At 41.8% G+C, this 20,530-nt stretch overlaps 1 protein-coding gene across 1 annotated transcript; it reads left to right on the top strand.

The window, feature by feature from the left end:
• Positions 1–10,034: 10,034 nt before the first annotated feature.
• Positions 10,035–19,483, top strand: LOC141644303 (amine oxidase [copper-containing] zeta, peroxisomal-like). Its single transcript, XM_074453795.1, has 12 exons — positions 10,035–10,565; positions 12,419–12,528; positions 13,061–13,366; positions 13,739–13,851; positions 14,351–14,681; positions 14,778–14,993; positions 15,352–15,588; positions 16,079–16,264; positions 16,728–16,868; positions 17,438–17,706; positions 18,944–19,025; positions 19,179–19,483. The coding sequence occupies exons 1-12, from the start codon at positions 10,334–10,336 to the stop codon at positions 19,302–19,304; spliced, it is 2,349 nt and encodes a 782-aa protein (XP_074309896.1). The 5' UTR covers positions 10,035–10,333; the 3' UTR covers positions 19,305–19,483.
• The last annotated feature ends 1,047 nt before the right edge of the window (positions 19,484–20,530 follow it).

Below are 20,530 nucleotides of genomic sequence, written 5' to 3'. Positions count from 1 at the left end.
CACCTGGCCGATTTACACGAAACATTTTGTTCACTAAGGAAATACAAGATGAAGCTCAACCCAATGAAATGCAACTTCGGTGTCCGGGCAGGTAAATTCCTCGGTGTACTTGTCGGTGCGGAGGCATCGATGCAAATCCAGACAAAGTCCGAGCAATCCTAGACCTGCCGGAACCAAGGAATCGAAAAGAGGTTATGATGCTGACCGGGAGAATGGCGGCTCTCGCCCGTTTCATCTCTCGGTCAGCCGACAAGAGCACCCCATTCTTCAAAGTGTTGAAAGGGAATAAAGACTTTAGCTGGGGGGAGGAACAGAGCACGGCTTTCAAGCAACTGAAAGCTCATCTTCAGACTCTCCCAACTCTGTCCAGGCCGGTACTGGGGGAGACGCTATACCTGTACATAGCAGTTACCTCGGCCACGGTCAGTGCCGTGATCGTCAGGGAAGAAGACAAACAGCAACACCCAATCTACTTTGTCAGCCATACGCTATTGCCCGCCGAGAGGAATTACCCACTAATTGAAAAAGCGGCTTTCGCCGTCGTCGTTGCCACAAGGAAGTTAAAACCCTACTTCGACGCGCACCCCGTGACGGTCCTAACCGATCAGCCATTGGAGAAAGCTTTGGAAAAATTCGAACAATCCGGTAGACTCATCAAATGGGCAGTGGAACTCTCTGGCTTCGGCATCCAGTACAAACCAAGGCCCTCGATAAAGGGGCAAGCACTTGCAGATTTCCTGGCCGAATGCACATATCAAGAAGGGCCAAACCCAGGTGTATGGGAAGTTTACACCGACGGCTCCTCCACGACGAACGGCTCGGAGCCGCATCCTTATCATCAGACCAAACGGGGACGAGTTTGAGTATGCCTTGAAATTCACCTTCTCGGCCTCGAACAACGAATCCGAATACGAGGCGGTGATAACCGAGTCGAGCTAGCTAGGGCTGCGGAGCGAAACACATTGTGTTGAAGACAGGACTCACTATTGGTTACTAACCAAATCAGGGGGAGTTTGAGGCTCGGGACGACGGAATGGTAAGGTACCTAGAAAGGGTAAAAGCCGACATAGCGAAATTGAAATCTTTCCAAATCCAATGCGTTCCCGGATCCGAGAACAACCGGCCGACGCTCTCTCAAAGCTTGCCACCAACCATTAAGAATGTCACCAACCGTCTTTGGTAGATATGAGGAATGCAAAGAGCATCACTGAGACCGTCGGCATGGTGGGCAACACAGAGACCGAGATAACGTGGATGACTCCGATAATGAAATACAAACTTACAAGTGAGCTGCCGGAGGACCGCAATTCCTCGGCCAAGATAAAACGGATTGCCGCCAGGTACTTGGTGTTCGAAGGGGAACTGTACAGAAGGTCCGTAATAAGACCACTCTTGAAGTGTGTCGGTCCAAGACGCAGAGCCGAGCATCGACAGAGATTCACGAGGGCGTCTGCGGACACCACATGGGGGCAAGAACACTAGCCCACAAAGCTCTCCGAGCCGGCTACTTCGCCCACCATGCTTCAAGATTCCGAACAAAGACCAAGAAGTGCACGAATCGTCGATGCATGCCCCGGTGATACACGCTCCCTCCCGGGACCTACAACCGGTGCTTAGTCCCCTTCCTTTCGCACGATGGGGGGATGGACATGCTAGGGCCGTTCCCAACGGCCTCCGGAGGAAGGAAGTTCTTGATCGTCGCCGTTGATTACTTCACCAAGTGGGTTGAAGGCGTAGCGATGATCTGGCGAAGACCACAAATGGCCCGTCGAAAAAAGTAATGGGAAAATGTTATAACTCGTTTCGGATTACCCCAAGTTATGGTATTTGACCACGGCCGAGAGTTTTGGAGTGACTGATAATGAACTGGTTAGAAGAGCTTGGCATCAAATTTGCATACTCCTCCGTCTCCGCCACCCACAGAGCAACGGGCGGCGAGGCGACCAACAAAACAATCCTCAACGGTTTGAAGAAGACAGTTGAAGACCTTAAGGGAAGGTGGGTCGATGAACTACCCGGTGTCCTGTGGTCCCTTCGAACCACGGAGAAAGAAGCAACGGGTACACCCCTTCCACTTAGTCTACGGTTCCGGCGATCCTACCAATTGAAGCAACGGTGCCAACATTCGAACGGCTACCTTTAACCCGGTTGGAAACGAGGAAAGCTTGAAAGCCTCCCTAGACTTGGTCGAAGAAAGCCGAAAAACAGCACGCCTCAACTTGGCAGTATATCAAAACCGGATGAAAAGAGCCTACAACCGAAGAGTCCACAAAAGGGACTTAAAAGTGGGAGACCTAGTCCTAAGGAAGTCGGCCGCCACCAACAAAGGAAATATTCATGGTAAATCGACGGCCAACCGGGAGGGTCCCTACAAAGTGGTTGAAGAGATGAGGCCGGGTACATACCTACCGACAGACATGGGAGGTGTGCCTTTGATGAGCCATTGGAACACCGATAACTTAAGAAAATACTTTGTATAGCGGCGGAGGTGTCCAAACCCATTGTGGACACCCCAACGCACGATCATAACAAACAAATGAATCACCCAAGTTTCCCATCGAAGTGTTTGTCCCCTCCACAATTGCCACCAGGCGGGCACTCAAAGAGAAGAATTGCTATCGAGCCATAACCCCGATTACCTCGGCCTTAGCCGAGAGCGACGGGGACACAATGACCGATGCGCTAGAAGAATTGCTATCGAGCCATAACCCCGATTACCTCGGCCTTAGCCGAGAGCGACGGGGACACAATGACCGATACGCTAGAAGAATTGCTATCGAGCCATAACCCCGATTACCTCGGCCTTAGCCGAGAGCGACGGGGACACAATGACCGATGCGCTAGAAGAATTGCTATCGAGCCATAACCCCGATTACCTCGGCCTTAGCCGAGAGCGACGGGGACACAATGACCGATGCGCTAGAAGAATTGCTATCGAGCCATAACCCCGATTACCTCGGCCTTAGCCGAGAGCGACGGGGACACAATGACCGATACGCTAGAAGAATTGCTATCGAGCCATAACCCCGATTACCTCGGCCTTAGCCGAGAGCGACGGGGACACAATGACCGATGCGCTAGAAGAATTCTTTATCGAGCCATAACCCCGATTACCTCGGCCTTAGCCGAGAGCGACGGGGACACAATGACCGATACGCTAGAAGAATTGCTATCGAGCCATAACCCCGATTACCTCGGCCTTAGCCGAGAGCGACGGGGACACAATGACCGATACGCTAGAAGAAATACTACCGAGTCATAGCCCCGATTATCTCGGCTTTAGCCGAGAGCAACGGGGACACAATGACCGGGAATGAAAGAGGAGGCGACCAATGTGTCATGTTTAAAAAGACGTTAAACACAATTGAGATATGCATTCTAACTGCCTCGGCCATGCCGACGGTAAAAACGAAGGCACTCAATTAATGACGCAAAAAGACAAGTGAAGAATGATGATCAAACCCCCGGCCAAAGCCGAGGACCGATAATAAAACTTTATTGAAAATAATTGCAAGGAGAATACAGACGACGGCCGTCCCCATAAGGATAGCCTAAACTCTACCTACCAAAGCTTTACAAAAAGCGAGAAACAAAAAAAAAAAAAAGGTTACGAGACTTGTGATTTGAAGCGCCAAAAGATGGCGGGGAGAGAAGGCTCAATAATTGGCCCCCGAACGCCTAAAGCTATCCGAGACGCCGGGTGAGTCCGGTGACGACCGCCCGTCTCCCTATGCCTGTCGCCCTCCATCGAGCAGCAGACATCTTGGTGGCCGGCTCGGAAGAGGGCTCGACGTTTTCAAGTGCCTTTAGCCCCTCTTAGCCTCCTTCACCTTTGCATCATAGGCCGCCTTGGCCTCGGCCTCTCCGAGTCGCCTTCGCCGCCTCCGTCTTCTCTGCAGCCACCGCTCCGCAAAGATCGCCATCTCGTCCGAAGCTTGTCAAATTTATCCCACGGAAAGGAGCCCTCGAACGAGCTTTTTGATTGCCTCCCGGTCGCCTCCTCGGCCTGGTCCCGGAATTGGGCGCACATTTTGGGGAGAAGATCATCTTGAAGCATTTCAATATCCTTCTCCTTTTGAGCAAGGGTAGCTGCGCGTCCCCGAGCGCCTCCGCCCGGTTGTTTAATGATCCTTCCACTTTTCCCCTCGCAACCACGGCGTCATAAGCACCCTTATACCGTCCCGCTCCTCCATCATCTTGGCGGTGGCGGCATCGCATCCTCAACTTTGGCCCTCTCGGCCGCTAGTCGCTTCTCGCTTTCCTCCACGCGCTTCTTGGCGAAAAAGAGATCCGATTTAGCCTTCCCGCTTCCCCTTTGCGGCGGAGAGATCAAGTTTAAGCTTTGCGATCGGTGGCGCACTTGGGCCATGGTCTTCTCCTGCTCCATGATGTGGGAGCCGGCTTGTTGGGTCCACTTGGCCACCTCTTATATAGTTTCACACCCTCGCCACAAGCTCGGAGGGAGGAATCTTCTCGAGCCGAGGAGTCAACGATGACATTTCATCACCCGCCTTCTCAATAGCCTTCTCAGTCGCTTCCTAATTGCCGTTCAGTGAGAACGGCGGCTGCCGAAGGAGGATCTACAAAAATTTACACAGAGCATCCATGTCACCATGCATTGACACATCGTAAAGCTTCTGGTCATCGTGGGATGTCCAACGAACCAGCTAAATCCGAACCACAAGTTAGATCCGTACCGCCGGACCCTCTTCGTACGAGGGTCGGCCGAGAGTCGATCTTCTCCCCAAAGAACGATGGGAGCAGACGGAGGCTCTTTTCTCTTCTTCGAGGAGAAAGGCCCTTAGCAGAACGGTCACCGCCCCATCGTTGATTTCGATGACTTCCACAGCTCCTTCCCAACCACCGGGGTCGAAGAGGGAGCCGGCACGCACGCCGCCGCCAACCTCGACGCTGCCTTCTTTGTTCTCTTTGGCACGCCTCCGAGAACCCTTGCTCGCTGCCGCCGCCGATCCGGTGACTTGTTTATCCATGAGTTCGTTGGGAGACGGTCTACGATCACGCAAGTCGGCCGTAGGATGTTTGTTCAACGACCTTCCCGTCCTTATCAAGCCCCAACCTCTCGCAAGGTCCTCTCGCATGCATCCCGCCAAACCGGTCCGCAAGAAATCAAACAAGAGTTACATAAAAGAAGTAAAACAAAGCTCTAAAACAAGAGCATAACAGGCAAAGATGGGCCTCACACCGACCCCACTCACCCCGGATGAGGGCCGGATGAGGCCGACGCGCATAGCAGCGGCTCATCCTGGAGAATAATCCGAGTCGGGGGCAACCATCCCTTCTCAAAGATCAAACAACATCGCCCGCTTCTCATCCGCAGATAGAGGGACCATCGAAGCGTCCATCTTAACCTTACCCCAGGAGATACATTCCTCATACTCTTCCCGGTCCTCACACCGCAAGTAAACAGGGGCTCGGAAAGACCGAGGCAATGGGTAGTCCTCCCAAGACTTGAACATACACCCATCGCCGTTGCCGTCCTTGCAAGAAGTAAGTCCGGACACGGAGACGAAGCCCGGCTCCGCCGCGCACGCCGTACCACCCCACTTTACCGGCGATTGACGGCCGTAGATGATGAAGGCGGCGGAATAAGTTGATCGTCGGATCTCCCCCTAAAAAGACAGAGCCACACAAAGCCGACTATCGTCCTCATGGCCAACGGATGCAGTTGGGCCACAGCGACGTTCATAGCTTTGATGATGGCCATGACGTATTTATTCAAAGGAAACCGTAACCCATACTCCAGGTGCCTGATGTACACGCCGATGTGACCCGGTGGAGGGCAACAGACCGCCTGACCCTCCTTAGGGATAACGATCTTGTACCCCTCACCGAAGGAGAAATGACCTCCGAAAAATGTTTCGCCGGAACAACTAGCGAACTTATGGGCCCAAGCACGGTCAAGACCAGTCGTGCAGGCCTCGCCATGATCCGGGATAGACAACCTCTCACCATCAGACGGAGTCCTCTCATCATCATCAGCGTCATCATCCTCATCCTCCCACTCCTCCAAAATTGGTGGATCGACTACGGGAGAAGGAGACCTAGGGCCCCCAAACCTTATCGGGATGACGTCTCGTATCCCCTCCCCATCAAGACGCGACGGGGAACCCCCCGGCGCAGAAGTGCTAGTCCCGCGTCGTGAATGAAGACATAATAGCAATAATTACTTAACAAAATAAAAAGTGAAGAAATTTGTTTGTTTACCTTGAAGAAAAACACTCGTCGGAGTAACAACTCTGAAAATTAGAAGACAAAGAAGCCCTTGAAAGTTTAGAGAGAAGAAAATTTTGGAGAATGAAATTGGTGGCCAAATTCACGGAATAATCGCCTATTTATAGGAAAAACCCAAAAGGAAGAACCAATCGTGAATGACCCATGAAGCGTCAACCAATCAACGTGCAGACACGTGTCGGACATGCAACCACGGGATGTCAATCGTTGCAACAGTTGAACGTCAATCAATGCAACAGTGACCAAGCGTCTTCAACACGCCCATTCAGATCTCTCCGCCTATTCACCTTCCTCAGCAAATTCCCAAGCATCTGTCCTCCGCCGGCCACATGATCAACCAAGCTAGGTAGCGCCGGCCGGGGCAAGCAAAAACAACCGGCTCTCTCAACCCCGGTCTCGGCCAAATGGCGTCGCTTTTTTTCCACATCGGATGCCCTTTACACATCCATGTGGAGGGGGGATATGGTACGGCCTAAGAAAGACCAGCCGAGGTAAAAGAAGCCGACGCAGAGAAGAAGCCGATCTGAAAATTTTTTACAAATTACTTCCGCAGAATATACGCTCAAACATACATCGGAGCCCATACCACGGCATAGACTACGCTGGGGGCAAATTGATGGGGCATATTCTGCACCGCTGAGGCGCTGACCAAGTCAACATATTGAGCAAGGTCAAAGATATCCACAGCAAGTCAACGACTTAGACAAATTTTAGCCGACGCACCCCTCGGCACGGCTGGTCTCGGCATGACAACCCTGCAAATGGGGCACATATCCGCGTACTCATATCCAAGAACCCTCGGTCGGCCTGCCATAGGTCCATCGGCCGAGGGTAGAACGGTCTTTTCACCTGCTAGCCATTTGGCCACTTGGCCACTACGTGACAAAAGGTGAAAGACTATAAATACTCCTCAACCTTCATTGAGGAAAGGATCCACATTTTAACCTAAGAAACACTATTCATCTGGTATTATCTTCCTTATCTCTCTACAATATACATTTAGCCAAGTAACAACTTATCCCATAAGTTTACTGACTTGAGCGTCGGAGTGAGTTCGCTCGGCCCCAAGCCGAGCCCTCAGTTTGTTCATCGTTTCAGGAGACCGAAAGGAGGATTCAAGCAAAGACGTCATTCTACGAGCTACGAGTGGTAACAAATATCTGCTCTGGAATTACACCCGGAACACTAGTAATTCTGTAATGTCAGACAAACGGATAAATGCCTGCGAAAATGAGCTGTAGTATTCCATCAGCCCATAGTAAATTTAGTAATGCAAACAATACTCGTATGCATGGGTACTTGTGCTCTAGCGCAATGAATAAGTCTCTCTTTTATCCGTCTTAAAATTAAAACGGATTAAATATACACCCACTTGTATACATAGAAAGAATTTTTTTATTATTTTTTTATGTATTCTTTTGTCTCATCCATAGTAAATATTTGATCCATCTTAAGCTTAAACGGTAATATTGTCTTAAATGAGAATTTATTTTAATAAAATATTTTACGCATTTTTACTACTACGAATATGTTTTTATTAGTCTCGTGTATGATGTATCATGTTATTCATGTATGTCTTGCATGGTCCAAAAGTTGAGTTTATGCATATTTGATAAATTATTATTGATAAATAGTTTACGTATTTTTTACTACTACTACTAAGAGTCATTATTTATAAAAACTCGTATATAAACATAGTTCTAAATATTCTCAATTAATTAGTTTACGTTATAATATTACAGTACATTATTACTCCTTTATTCTACTCCGTATATGAGTATACGACATATTGTATTTAATAAATCACGTAGTAAGTGTTGTCGGGACAAGTTGATGTTCCTATCACTCGCTCCAAATGCTCCATTATGCAATTGCATGATGGTGATCGATACGTTGTTTTATGCCTCTCGTTGTAACATGTTCGTCCCCACAAATAATGCAACATTGCTAGTTGTTTAATCTCAAATTCTCATTTAATACGGTATTATCCGTCTTAAGTTCAAAACAGGTTAAATATCATATCACTTTTATATAGGATAAATATACTCCCTCCTATTCTAGATAAGTGTCTTATTATGAAGATAACACAGGAATTAAGAAAGTGAATTTAGACCACACAAAACGGACAATGAGACAGTTATGTGAATATACGGAAATGGAATTGAATTTGGACCACACAATACTTACCAAAAATGGACAATGAGACATTGTTGTGAATAGACGGAAATGGACAATGGGATAATTATTTAGAATAGGAGGGAGTACTATTTATCCCTATGCATTCTTATATACGCCATAATCCGTACACAGATGTTATATACTTTACTCGTTTTAAGTTTAAAATAAATAATGCCGTCTTAAATACTACGGAGTAAGTTACTACTCCCTCCATTCAACAATTATCATTCCATTTCTCTAATAAATAGGAGGAGTATTATATTAAAATGGGGTGATAAAAGTTGAATGAAGGGAGTATTGTTTAATATAACACATGATGTCAAAGACACACGTATTTATAATCGTGACATAAACCAAAGTATGAATAGCAGAATAGGTGCAACAAGTCATTCAATTCAATCACAAAATCTCATGGATACCATTTTTTCTCAAATGACCCAAATAGAGGAGAGAGGGAAGTACATGGGGGTATCCCACCTTATTCCCCTATCCGTTTTGTGAGTGGTATTACCCGTCACTTGCTCCGACCCGTCTTCAGCAAGACTAACTGCAATTTAATGTATAGTATACTTACTGTCTTGCATTCTTGTGGTACACAAATCACTGAACCGAACTCTTGTACTCCCATCAACAAGTCATTCAATACAATAGGTGATTGGAATCAAGGGCGAGGCCACTATGAGTTGTGGTGTAGCAGCCGCTACACCGAAAGCGAAAATTTCGGTTAGAATTTCGTGATTTGCTACACCAATAATTACCGCTTTCACACTAATTATCTATACACTTTACCTTGAATATATATTTTGCTACACCGAAATCAAAATCTTGGACTCGCCTCTGATTGGAATGATCATGAAATTCGATAATGTAAAGCAAAATTAACTTTGAATGATTTATATATATATATATATATATAGGTTTTCTGTTTTTTGTTTGAGATCGCAATTGGATGGAGATCGTATTTGCTCCATTAGATATATTACATCATCATACACATCTCATCTCATTAATGAAAATTTGAAATTAAAACGACAATAATTATCTTGGAAAACCTTTTATACCGTACAATGACCTTACAATGCCATCCACAACTCATAATTATATTAACATCATTCTAACAATTTGTACGAATGTAAATTATGACTATCTAGTGTATACTTCGTATTATATTTGAGCGAGAAACAAAGTACTTATATACAGTACGATATTCGATATACCACGCGATGTATCCAATAATTTCTCAATATACGATAATGTAACTTAAAAAATGTAATAATTAAATTAGTTAAGAATATGTGACAAAACCAAAGTGGCTTGAGGGTAGTGGAGCGCGAGAGTGCCTCAAAGCGTTGCAAATTTGCAACGAATTGAGAGATCCCGGGTTCGACTCCGTATACGGGAGTGCTGCGATTACCTGTCATCCTAAAGGATGTCTTACCTGATACACGTGGTTTGCAGGGTATTGTATGTGCCCAGAACGATTAAAACCTCGTCATCAAAAAAAAAAAAGGAAAAAGAAAATGTGTGACAAAAGTTGATTTAAGAAGATATAGCAGAATACATTGACTTGATTTAAATCACGTCAACATTAAAATCGGAATTTAGACTTGTGGCTCCCATTACAAGGGAAAAAAATAAGGCACGTTGAGTTGAGTGTCAAGTCTATAAAAACCCCACTCAAAATTCCCGATAAAAATCCAGCATCACTAGCAAGCGAGAGAGAAGAGAGTTCATCTCCGGCAACGAAATATCTCTCGTCGTCGTCGGAGATAAGATATTTTGAAACTTCTAGAAACCTACTAAAAAAGGAAAGGTGATTATTCTGTATGTCAATTGTAGTGAATAGCAGTGATCAATACAACAATTACGATTCATATTCTGGCATTATCTCTAATCCTCTTCAATGGCCTCAACTTCGCAAAAAGCGTCGTCTCCTTCGCCGTCGGTTTGCTGTAGTAAAGTTAATTCCGTCTCTATGTCCGTCGCTTCTTCCGCCGCCTCCGCCGCCGCTTCTGTGGATAAGGTCGTTGATAAATCCGCTGTCGGTGTTGGCGTTGATCAAAATCCGGTGACGGAAGTGTCGGCGAAGTTGATTCGTCCTATTGATTCGCTTTCCGATGCGACAAAGCCGAAAGGTATATGATCTTGCTTTTTTTGTGGTTGAAATTTAATTGATGAAGTTTGTGGAAGATATGTGATTGTTCAATTGTTTATAGTGAGATGATCAGGTTTTTGAGGTTGAATTTGATTTGATTGTTTAATTATTGTTGTTTCGTTGATTGAGTAATGATCGAAATTTGTAGTATTCTGTAATTAACTAGTAAGATGATCGCGTTTTTTGAGATTGAAAATTGTTATGTTGTGTGATTGATCAACTTTTGTTGTTTGTTGATGAAGAAATGATCGGAAGTTTTTTAATTGATTAGTTTGATGAACTTGTTTTTGAGGTTGAATATGAGTGTTGAATTGTCGGTGAAGTTAAGTTCGTAAGTGATCGTATCATGAAAGTGTTAGATTTGAGTTTTCTGAATCTGTAAGAATCGTATAGTACTATAGTTGTAGTTAAAGATGCTAGAATTATGTTCGTCTCATAACTCAGTTTAGTTAGTGTGATGATCGCGCTTTTGAGGTTGAAATGTGAGAGCGGAATCTGTGTCTAATCGTAACTCAAGTCATAATAGTGTGAGATTTGTATTGTTGTGTATACGATTGTTAGAAATGATAAGTTGTGGATAAGTTGCTGGAATTGTGTTCATCTCGTAACTCAAGTTAGTTCGGGTGACTACCACATTTTTGAGGTTGAAATTTAAGAGTTGAATTTGTGTCTGAACGTAGTTCGCCCATGAAGGTCATGGTAGTAAGATTTGTACTGTTTATGCTGTAATCTCGCTATTAATTGCATGATAATGATTGTCTAATCTGTAACTATTTTTCGTCAAAAGTTTCAGTTTTATGGTGATCTTTGACTAGTTCTAGCTTAATTTACTGGAATAAGAAAGAAGTGCATGTAAAATTTGTAAAAAGTGAAAAGTTACGTTGTTGCGGGATCCCTTAAAAGTTGTTATTTGAGTGATTTGTATAGGCTGTGATTGTCATATTGAACAAAAGAAAGTTGAATAGTGCAGAATATACTGTCACTTTAGTAGCATTAGGGGTAGAAATACCTGTCATAACCTTTTAAGCCATTTGAACTTGATTTAGGAGTAGTTTTCTTGGTAAATGAAATCAAATTAATTCGTAGCATAGTGATTTTTCACATTCAATCTTAACGAGCGTAGAGGCCTAGAGAGGGTTATCGTTGGTCGACCGACATGTAGTACATTTCTTCTGCCTTGTTAATTTCTGGAGATTTCCATAAAGATTTATACAACTTTGTACCTCCTATTAAGTTGATCAATTAGATGCACTAGCTTATGTGAGGTTCAATTTCCGCTTCATGCTTCAAGCCTTGTCTGTGGGTGATCGTGTGCTGAAAATCGACTTTCTAGGAGCTTGCTCCTAATGACTGATATTTACTGAACTGAACCTAATTGGTTCAGTTGAAATATATGAACTGAATATGTTGAATCTATCTGAATTGATCCATTTTCTTGAAGTTAGATGGATACAACGAAAAATTTTATTCTTAAAAGGCCCCTAAAATTTTTAACTCTTATGAGTCTTATCAACACTTCTGCATGTAAAAACATCCAGGGTCCCTGGACATCAAAAGCTTTTTTTTTTTTTTTTTTTTTTTTTCTTTAATCCAGTTTTTAGGCAAAAAAGTAATAAAACATAGTACCTTTCATGTAGAAGTAGCTTTTATATTTTTATCACGATCCCGGAAAGAAAACTTTCCGGATTTTCCACAGAGTACAATGCACTGATCCATTTACACCTAGAAGGTTTACCCCCATTTAAACATCTCTAGACAATTGATGTAGTACCACCTATTATAAGTATGCTCGATTCTTAATGGTCTATTTCTATTTAATTGCATCCTTTATAGGGATTCCACTCTCTTTGAGGGCCCAAACAAGTCACCCTTTAGATCCGTTGTCTGCTACTGAAATCAAAGTTGCAGTTGCTACAGTCAGGGCTGCTGGTGCTACTCCCGAGGTTCGTTGCTCTTGTTACATGTTATTTCTTTTGTTGCCTTATTGCTACATTGGCTAGTTATGGCAGTGCTTGTTCTTAAATGAACGCATTTTTTCGAAAACTTAAACATACGTCAAATTAGAGAGCATCCATCTTAATCTTAATTCATTCGGTTATCATGCTACTTTATATTACATGTGCTCTTACATGTGCTCTCAATTGTATTTCATACTTGATTGCTTTTCATGCTAAATTATTTTTGCAATTAACACCTGTTTAATTTCCTATGAACATTTGTTTTAATCTTAGACCATACTCATTGCATTTTTATGCATAATAATTACGCAGTATATTACAGTAAGTTCATTATTTTCTACAAAAATAATTTTGTTTTCATGCTGATCTGTCGATGAAATGTGCTTTATTACTTACGCACTTATTCATTCAGTTGTTATGTTCACTTTTATGGGCTGTGTCTACCTGTACTTAGATATACCATAGTATTACGTTGATGCATTCTTTATCAATTCATTTTGTTCACCTTTATTTCCAGGAGAGGGATGGAATGCGGTTTATTGAAGTGGTTTTATGGGAGCCAGAAAAGCACGTGGTTGCTATGGCAGATGCATATTTTTTTCCTCCTTTCCAGCCGTCTTTGCTTCCCAGGATAAAAGGCAGACCTGTAATACCAGCTAAACTTCCTCCTAGGCAGGCAAGACTTGTTGTCTACAACAAAAAGTCAAATGAGACTACTTTATGGACAGTCGAACTCACAGAAGTTCATGCAACTACTCGTAGCGGTCACCATAGGGGCAAAGTAATTTCGTCCGTAGTTGTTCCTGATGTCCAGCCTCCTATGGTATGTCTATTATATTTCAGTTTATGCATTTCATACTTATTTCTATCACCCTGAGACGTTCTTCCACTTTATCTAAATAAACTCTGGCTCACTATAAATTCTTTGTGTTGAGCTTTGCCACGTGTTATGTGTAGCACTCAATCAATTTTCTATGTTTTCTTCATTTTTTCGAGGAGATGAGTCCCACTCTTTTTTTGGCGCCAGGGGTCATTGTACAATACCCTGAAGCTCTGTGTGTTTCTTTCATGCGTACTTTACTGCAGTATGATGATGTGGCTAGGCCTGTACCTTTCAGAGAATTCTGTAGCTTTCTCTCTTTGTACTTTCCCTGTACTGTCTAGTTCCACTTAATTTAATTTCCGTTTCTTGCAGGATGCGGTAGAATATGCTGAATGTGAAGCGGTTGTGAAGGATTATCCTCCATTCAGTGAGGCTATGAAAAAGAGGGGTATTGAGGATATGGATCTTGTTATGGTTGATGCATGGTGAGCTAAACTATGTTACTTTGACTCTTCACTTTTAGTATTGTACCCGTGTCAACATGACACAACATGGATATGGGTATGGATTATTTACGGATCTAAACCAGCGAGGCTCGCACCACAAAAGTAGAGGAAGAGAGTTCATAAAACATTTAGTTTTATATATAATAATTTTTAGACTTACTCTGTATTTGTCAAATATCTTTCCATTCTACTTGTAAAAATTGAAATATTTGAAGTTTAGAAGTATTTTTTTTTTTGCTTTAAAGATGTGCCCCCGCACCTCTATTCTCATTGAGGATAGGGTCCCCATGTCTAATTTTTTAACCATACCGAGCCCGGCTCTTGGATATGTACACATGTCCGTTGTTCGATACTCGTATCCAAGCCTGAGTAATGCAAACACGCACATATTAATTTTTCCTTCTACTATGCTGCCCATTTTCTTCCTCCCGTTTGAACGCGGTTCTTCATTCTCCATCTGACGATCTGAATTCTGCAGGTGTGTTGGCTACCACAGTGAGGTTGATGCCCCAAGTCGAAGACTTGCCAAGCCTCTTATTTTCTGTAGAACTGAGAGTGACTGCCCGATGGAGAACGGTTATGCTCGCCCAGTTGAAGGAATCTATATCCTTGTTGACATGCAAAATATGGTAGTGGTGGAGTTTGAAGACAGGAAATTTGTTCCTTTACCACCTGCAGATCCATTAAGAAATTACACTCCTGGTGAAACACGAGGAGGTGTTGACCGAAGTGATGTGAAACCACTGCATATTATTCAGCCGGAAGGCCCTAGCTTTCGTGTGAATGGCCACTTTGTTGAATGGCAAAAGGTACCTTATAACCTGGACATTAAAGTGTTTCCTTGGGAAACTTCATATTACTTACTAGCCTTTTATAATTAAATTTCTCTGGGTTTTTGTTGGCAGTGGAGTTTCCGTATAGGCTTTACTCCACGGGAAGGTTTGATTATACACTCTGTTGCTTATGTTGATGGAAGTAGAGGCCGTCGTTCTGTGGCTCACAGGTTGAGTTTCGTTGAGATGGTTGTTCCTTATGGTGATCCCAATGAACCACATTACAGGAAGAATGCATTTGATGCTGGTGAAGATGGCCTGGGCAAGAATGCACACTCTCTAAAGAAGGTTAGTTCCTCAATTCTTGTTGTCTATGCTTCTTAATAGATGTCTTTTTTTATTGATTTTGCGTCTTTACTGGTGGAATCAAGCACTTACTAGGCTTGTCTTCTAGATTATGATGGAATAAAGCAAAACAGCTTAATAAATTGGTTGAATCGCTGCACTTTTTTTTTACTGATGTAATTTTATTTAGAGGTCATTTGAGAAATCAGTATTGTTAACATAGGGATAAGACCTTGTATATCCGCCTGCGCTTATCCTGCCATTGGTTAGAGCTTTTAGGCAAATGATGTTAGCGTTTGTCCTTTACCCTAGATTTGAATATCAGCTGTATCTTAGTTATGTTTTATCTTCCATTTGGCAGGGGTGCGATTGTTTAGGTTATATTAAGTATTTCGATGCCCATTTTACAAACTTTACGGGAGGTGTCGAAACAATAGAAAACTGTGTTTGTCTACATGAGGAAGACCATGGAATATTATGGAAGCATCAAGATTGGCGAACTGGATTAGCTGAAGTTAGAAGATCCAGGAGGCTTACTGTATCCTTCATTTGCACAGTGGCCAACTATGAGTATGGATTCTACTGGCACTTTTACCAGGCAAGTTTTCTTTTGTGTGGTTCTTTAGCTTCGGTTTTAAGATAGGAAGATAGGTTATCTTTACAAGCGCTTGATCATTTGATTGCAAAAAAGTTTTGATAGTTAGATTGTTTTTTACACTCCGCATCTTCATAGAAAGAGGCAGATGATTCGGCCTTATAGGTTGTTCGCTCATATTGTGAGGTGGGTTAGATTGCTTTTTATAACTCAGTTTCCTCAGTGCAACGTTTCTATATCAGCTTTATAATTTATTCACATTCCTCTAATAGGTTGAGATTGGTTGGATGTGTACGGAATAGGGGGTTAGACACTTAGACTCATGATAAGGAACGTGACTTTGCAACATGACAATAAAATGATGTAGAAAAACTTTCAATGGTCAAATATGATTTGTTAATCTCTGTAGCAAAATAATTCGGTGTTTCTTGGCTCCATCTGCAATGAAGAGTCTGCTTTTTGTTAGAAGCCCTAAAAGTTGACTCTCGTACAGGATGGAAAGATTGAGGCAGAGGTTAAATTGACTGGAATTCTCAGTTTAGGAGCACTTTTGCCTGGTGAAGTCAGAAAATATGGAACAACTATCGCTCCTGGCCTGTATGCACCAGTGCATCAGCACTTCTTTGTTGCCCGTATGGACATGGCAGTTGATTGTAAGCCTGGTGAAGCTCTAAATCAGGTAAATTCTGTGGTACTTGCTTGTTGAGTTGTACTCGTATCTCTTTTGTAATCCAGTTTCTGTTGGTTGAGCGCACGGTAGCTTTGGAGCATTACTATTCAATTCCATATTTCTTTCCCCGTATTCTTTTATTTTACCCTTCTTTTCTCCTCTTACTCTTAGTTTCACTTGTAAATTCATGTTCGTCTTAGCAAAAAAGGGACTATTGTTGCACAAATTTTTATTCTAAAATATATATCCAGAAGGCGTGCGCCTTAGCCTTGAGCCTTGCACTCGTCGCCTTAGGATCCCATCGCCTCAATGCGCCTCACGCCTTCGCAAACTAAGATTTACGGTTAAAGTCTTGAAACTTTAACCCCGAGAAGTCAAGTGGGGGGAACTTTTGAAATTGAGGGAGTATCAACTTTCGCAACTTCTTTTGGTTGCATCAGACTCCCTTATTACTCAATTGCTTCTATTACAGGTGGTTGAGTTAAACGTTAAGGTTGAGGATCCCGGGAAAGACAATGTTCATAATAATGCGTTCTATGCTGAGGAGAAACTACTCAAATCTGAACTGCAAGCAATGAGGGATTGCAATCCGTTGACTGCTCGCCATTGGATTGTAAGATAACTTGACCTTATGCTCAGGGTGTTTTAAACTTTTAATTACAGTTGGATCTTTCATAGCTGTGTTTTATGTGGATGTGGTTCCCTATCTTCTTTTCTTATATCCTGGATTCTGGTAGTGTCTGAGGTGCTTATTGGAACTCTGTAAACCAGCGTGATGGTTTGGGTTATCACTGGCTAAACCTTTTGCTTAGTCCGATAGTGGCATTGTGTTTTCTTGTCAAAGCCATATTGTGATATTTGTGGCTTTATATTTCTTGCATACTGCCACCAGGTACTATATGTAGCTCAGATTTGCAGCATGATATAAGAGAATAAAGTCGTATGTCATCTTTTTCAGCCTAGTTAGTTAGTCCCTTGTATGCATAACAAATTCTTTGCTGACCTGCTTTTGTTTTGACTTGTATAGTTTCGTTTTTATTTTATTTTTTCTTTGGGGGATGAGTATCTACTGTTTTTTTTATTTTTTTATTTTTTTTTTTTACTTTATAGCATGTCGATCTTTCATCTAGTGTGCACTGACATATGGTGGATGTTAATTGTGTATGCAAATTCATCCATCAGGTCAGGAATACAAGGACCGTTAATAGAACAGGGCAACTGACTGGATACAAGCTAGTCCCTGGTTCCAACTGTTTACCATTAGCAGGGCCAGAGGCAAAATTTTTAAGAAGAGCGGCGTTCTTGAAGCATAACCTTTGGGTTACTCCATATGCACTCAATGAGATGTATCCGGGTGGAGAATTTCCAAATCAAAATCCGCGCGCTGGAGAAGGATTGTCTACTTGGGTTAAACAAAATCGCTCCTTGGAAGAGGCTGACATAGTTCTTTGGTAAGGCTCTTTGTGCTTTTTTTTTTTTTTTTTTTGCTCTATTAGTCTGTCATAATGTCATATGTTAAGATGTTCTTGTTTATGTGTCCCCCCTTCTAAAATAAATAAATTTGACGACCGCGAGAAGCACAAGTGCTGGGTTGCTTCAGCAGTTTGTTGGCTAATGTTTATGCTATAGAGAGTCAACAAGTCAACAACAACAATATGAGGCACTTGGTAAATCAACAACTCTCTTTGCGCCAATTGTTGTGCTTGGTACCTAGGAAAGCAATTCTTTCATTTTCAACTCTTTAATTTCTTGTAGGGACCATTTGACCTCAACCCAATTATGCTTCTTGTTTTTGTTGGTTGATGGCCCCTACTCCATGTAGTTCACCACAAAAGAATTACTTCTTTTTGTATGCCCAAATAATTCTAAAAAATGGTACAATATTACTCAAATTAAGTAGCAGTCTGACGGAAAATGATGAACCAGCTATTGCCTATTAGTGCAATGCATAGTCATTAAACGGAAAATTGCAGAAAGTTGTATATGTTTTACCTATTTCTCCCTCCGTTCCGGTCATTTGTTTACCTTTGGTTTTGGCACAAAGACCAAGGAAAGAGTGGGTCAATTATTGGATGACTAGTGGACTAAATTGAGTGTGGGAGATTAAATTGCCTATCAAAAGCATTCTCATAATAGAAAGATTAACAATTGATTAAGACGCCCCAAAATAGAAAAGTTAAACAAATGACCGGGACGGAAGCAGTAACTATTACTGCTAGTATGTGGAGTATGTCATTCATTAGTTGATACAAAGCACTTGATAGTATGACATGATCACTCGCATTATTGATGTTGAGTCAAAAATAGATATTCTCCCTTTTTTTTTTTTTTTTTTTGTCTAGTTATTCCTTGAAGTGGAAATTTAGTATGTGTACACACACACTGGTGCTTTGTATTATTCTCCATCCCTTGAATAGTTCCACTTTGACATTAATGGCTAACTAATTGATCAATAATTTTTCTAAATATTTGTACAAATTTTACAATCTGACATATTTCATAACATCAATTTTTGAAAGTTGCAATAATTGTCCAAATATGTAAAACATGACTGTTATTATATAACTAATTGTATAACATGAGATGATATTTGTCAAAATCGAAACCGTTTGACCGTCAAACTCAAATCTGGATAGTTAAATTGGATTTGAAAGTACTTATTAGTTGTCGTATTTGATATTGTGACAGGTATGTATTCGGGGTTACACACATACCACGTCTCGAGGACTGGCCTGTCATGCCGGTAGAACGTTTAGGCTTTATGCTCATGGTAAGTTATCTCCTCCGCATTAAACTGGTTTCCATTTCAGCCTTCAATAATGCAATAATTTTGTAAAGTCGTAAATGCCGTTTATGACATCTAATTACCTAAAGTTGTCTTCCTCAAAAGAATTAACTAAAGTGCCTTTTATTATATGGGCAGCCTCATGGATTCTTCAATTGTTCACCGGCTGTTGATGTCCCACCTAACACACATGAATCTGATATCAAAGAAAGTACCGTTGTGGTTGCTAAGCCTCCTCAAAATGAGCTAATTGCCAAACTTTGAAACTCTATACACCTCGAAAATTTCATCTTTTTTTTAAGTTTGGTCGAAAAAAACCGTGTTTAGTAATATAGTTGCTTTATCATTTTAACTGAATAAATTATTGTATCAGCATTGTAAACATGGAAGACATTACGACGCTTATTTGTTCCTCAATATCTAGATGAAAGCTAGTTAAAATATGGCCTCCGAAAATACGACTTGCTGACTATTTATAGATGAATGCATCTTAGTAACAAACTTCACCATACAATTTTAAGAGTCACTTGATATGATAACACTATTGTTTTAGTTTTCATCGTTGTTTACGGTTATTCTCGGGGTTTTTTCGATAGTAGAGATTTGAGAATTGTACATAAAGACTTCAACTTGAGTTTCCTTTATCAAAAAAAAAAAAAAGTTGAGATTGCTACATGTTAAATTGTTAACTAGTGCCCACTACGTATATGATCAAGAATCTTCACATGCTTTTTATACTTTTTTTTTTCTCTGTTTTTCATGTAGAGTAATGATTCCAAATTTGGCTTCAATCAGCCTTTTAAGTTTCTAAATTGGGCAACTATATGCATTTTTCTTCTTTTGGACACGTACTCTAAAAGTTCAGTATTGCCAAGTACTATGTCGTATGTCTAACTTTCCATTTTTCTTGGACTTTGGTGTTGGGACAATGGGCCTCAAATCTGTTAAGCTATACTGCTATAGTGTGCGTAATGACTCGGAGTGTGCTACCCAACAATATCTAATTTTAATATCACTCTTTTATTTTATTTTTAAAGTAGTCGAAAAAAATCATGTTTAGTAATATAGTCACTTTCTGCTTGTACTAGATGATTAGAGGAACCTACCCATTATATTTGGTATTTTTTTTCCTGGCAGTTATAAACCATTTAGCAAGCTTTATGAACAATTACTTTCGTATCATTCATTAGTTTGCATAATTAGGAGGTCGGGGATAAAACTAACAAAAATTCTACCGTCTTCTTGGAGGACGGTACTCCTCACACACAAATAAAATCCACCCAAATGGATATTATAATGGCTTGTGTGTGAGAAGTACCGTCCTCCGGGAGGACGGTAGAATTACTCACTAAACTAAAGCTAATAACATGAAAATAAGGTAAAAAACAATAGCAATATCTCTTTGTTAAGGAAGCCCATCTCTTTACAAAAATGGAGAAGGCAAACAAGTAGATGGGCTGCATTATTATGCATCTATGGGTATATGAGGA

The sequence above is a fragment of the Silene latifolia genome, chromosome 2, assembly GCF_048544455.1.
Source record: "Silene latifolia isolate original U9 population chromosome 2, ASM4854445v1, whole genome shotgun sequence".
Classification (NCBI taxonomy): domain Eukaryota; kingdom Viridiplantae; phylum Streptophyta; class Magnoliopsida; order Caryophyllales; family Caryophyllaceae; genus Silene; species Silene latifolia.
The sequence above is the reverse complement of the archived record's forward strand: the minus strand, read 5'-3'. Positions and strand labels throughout refer to the sequence as shown.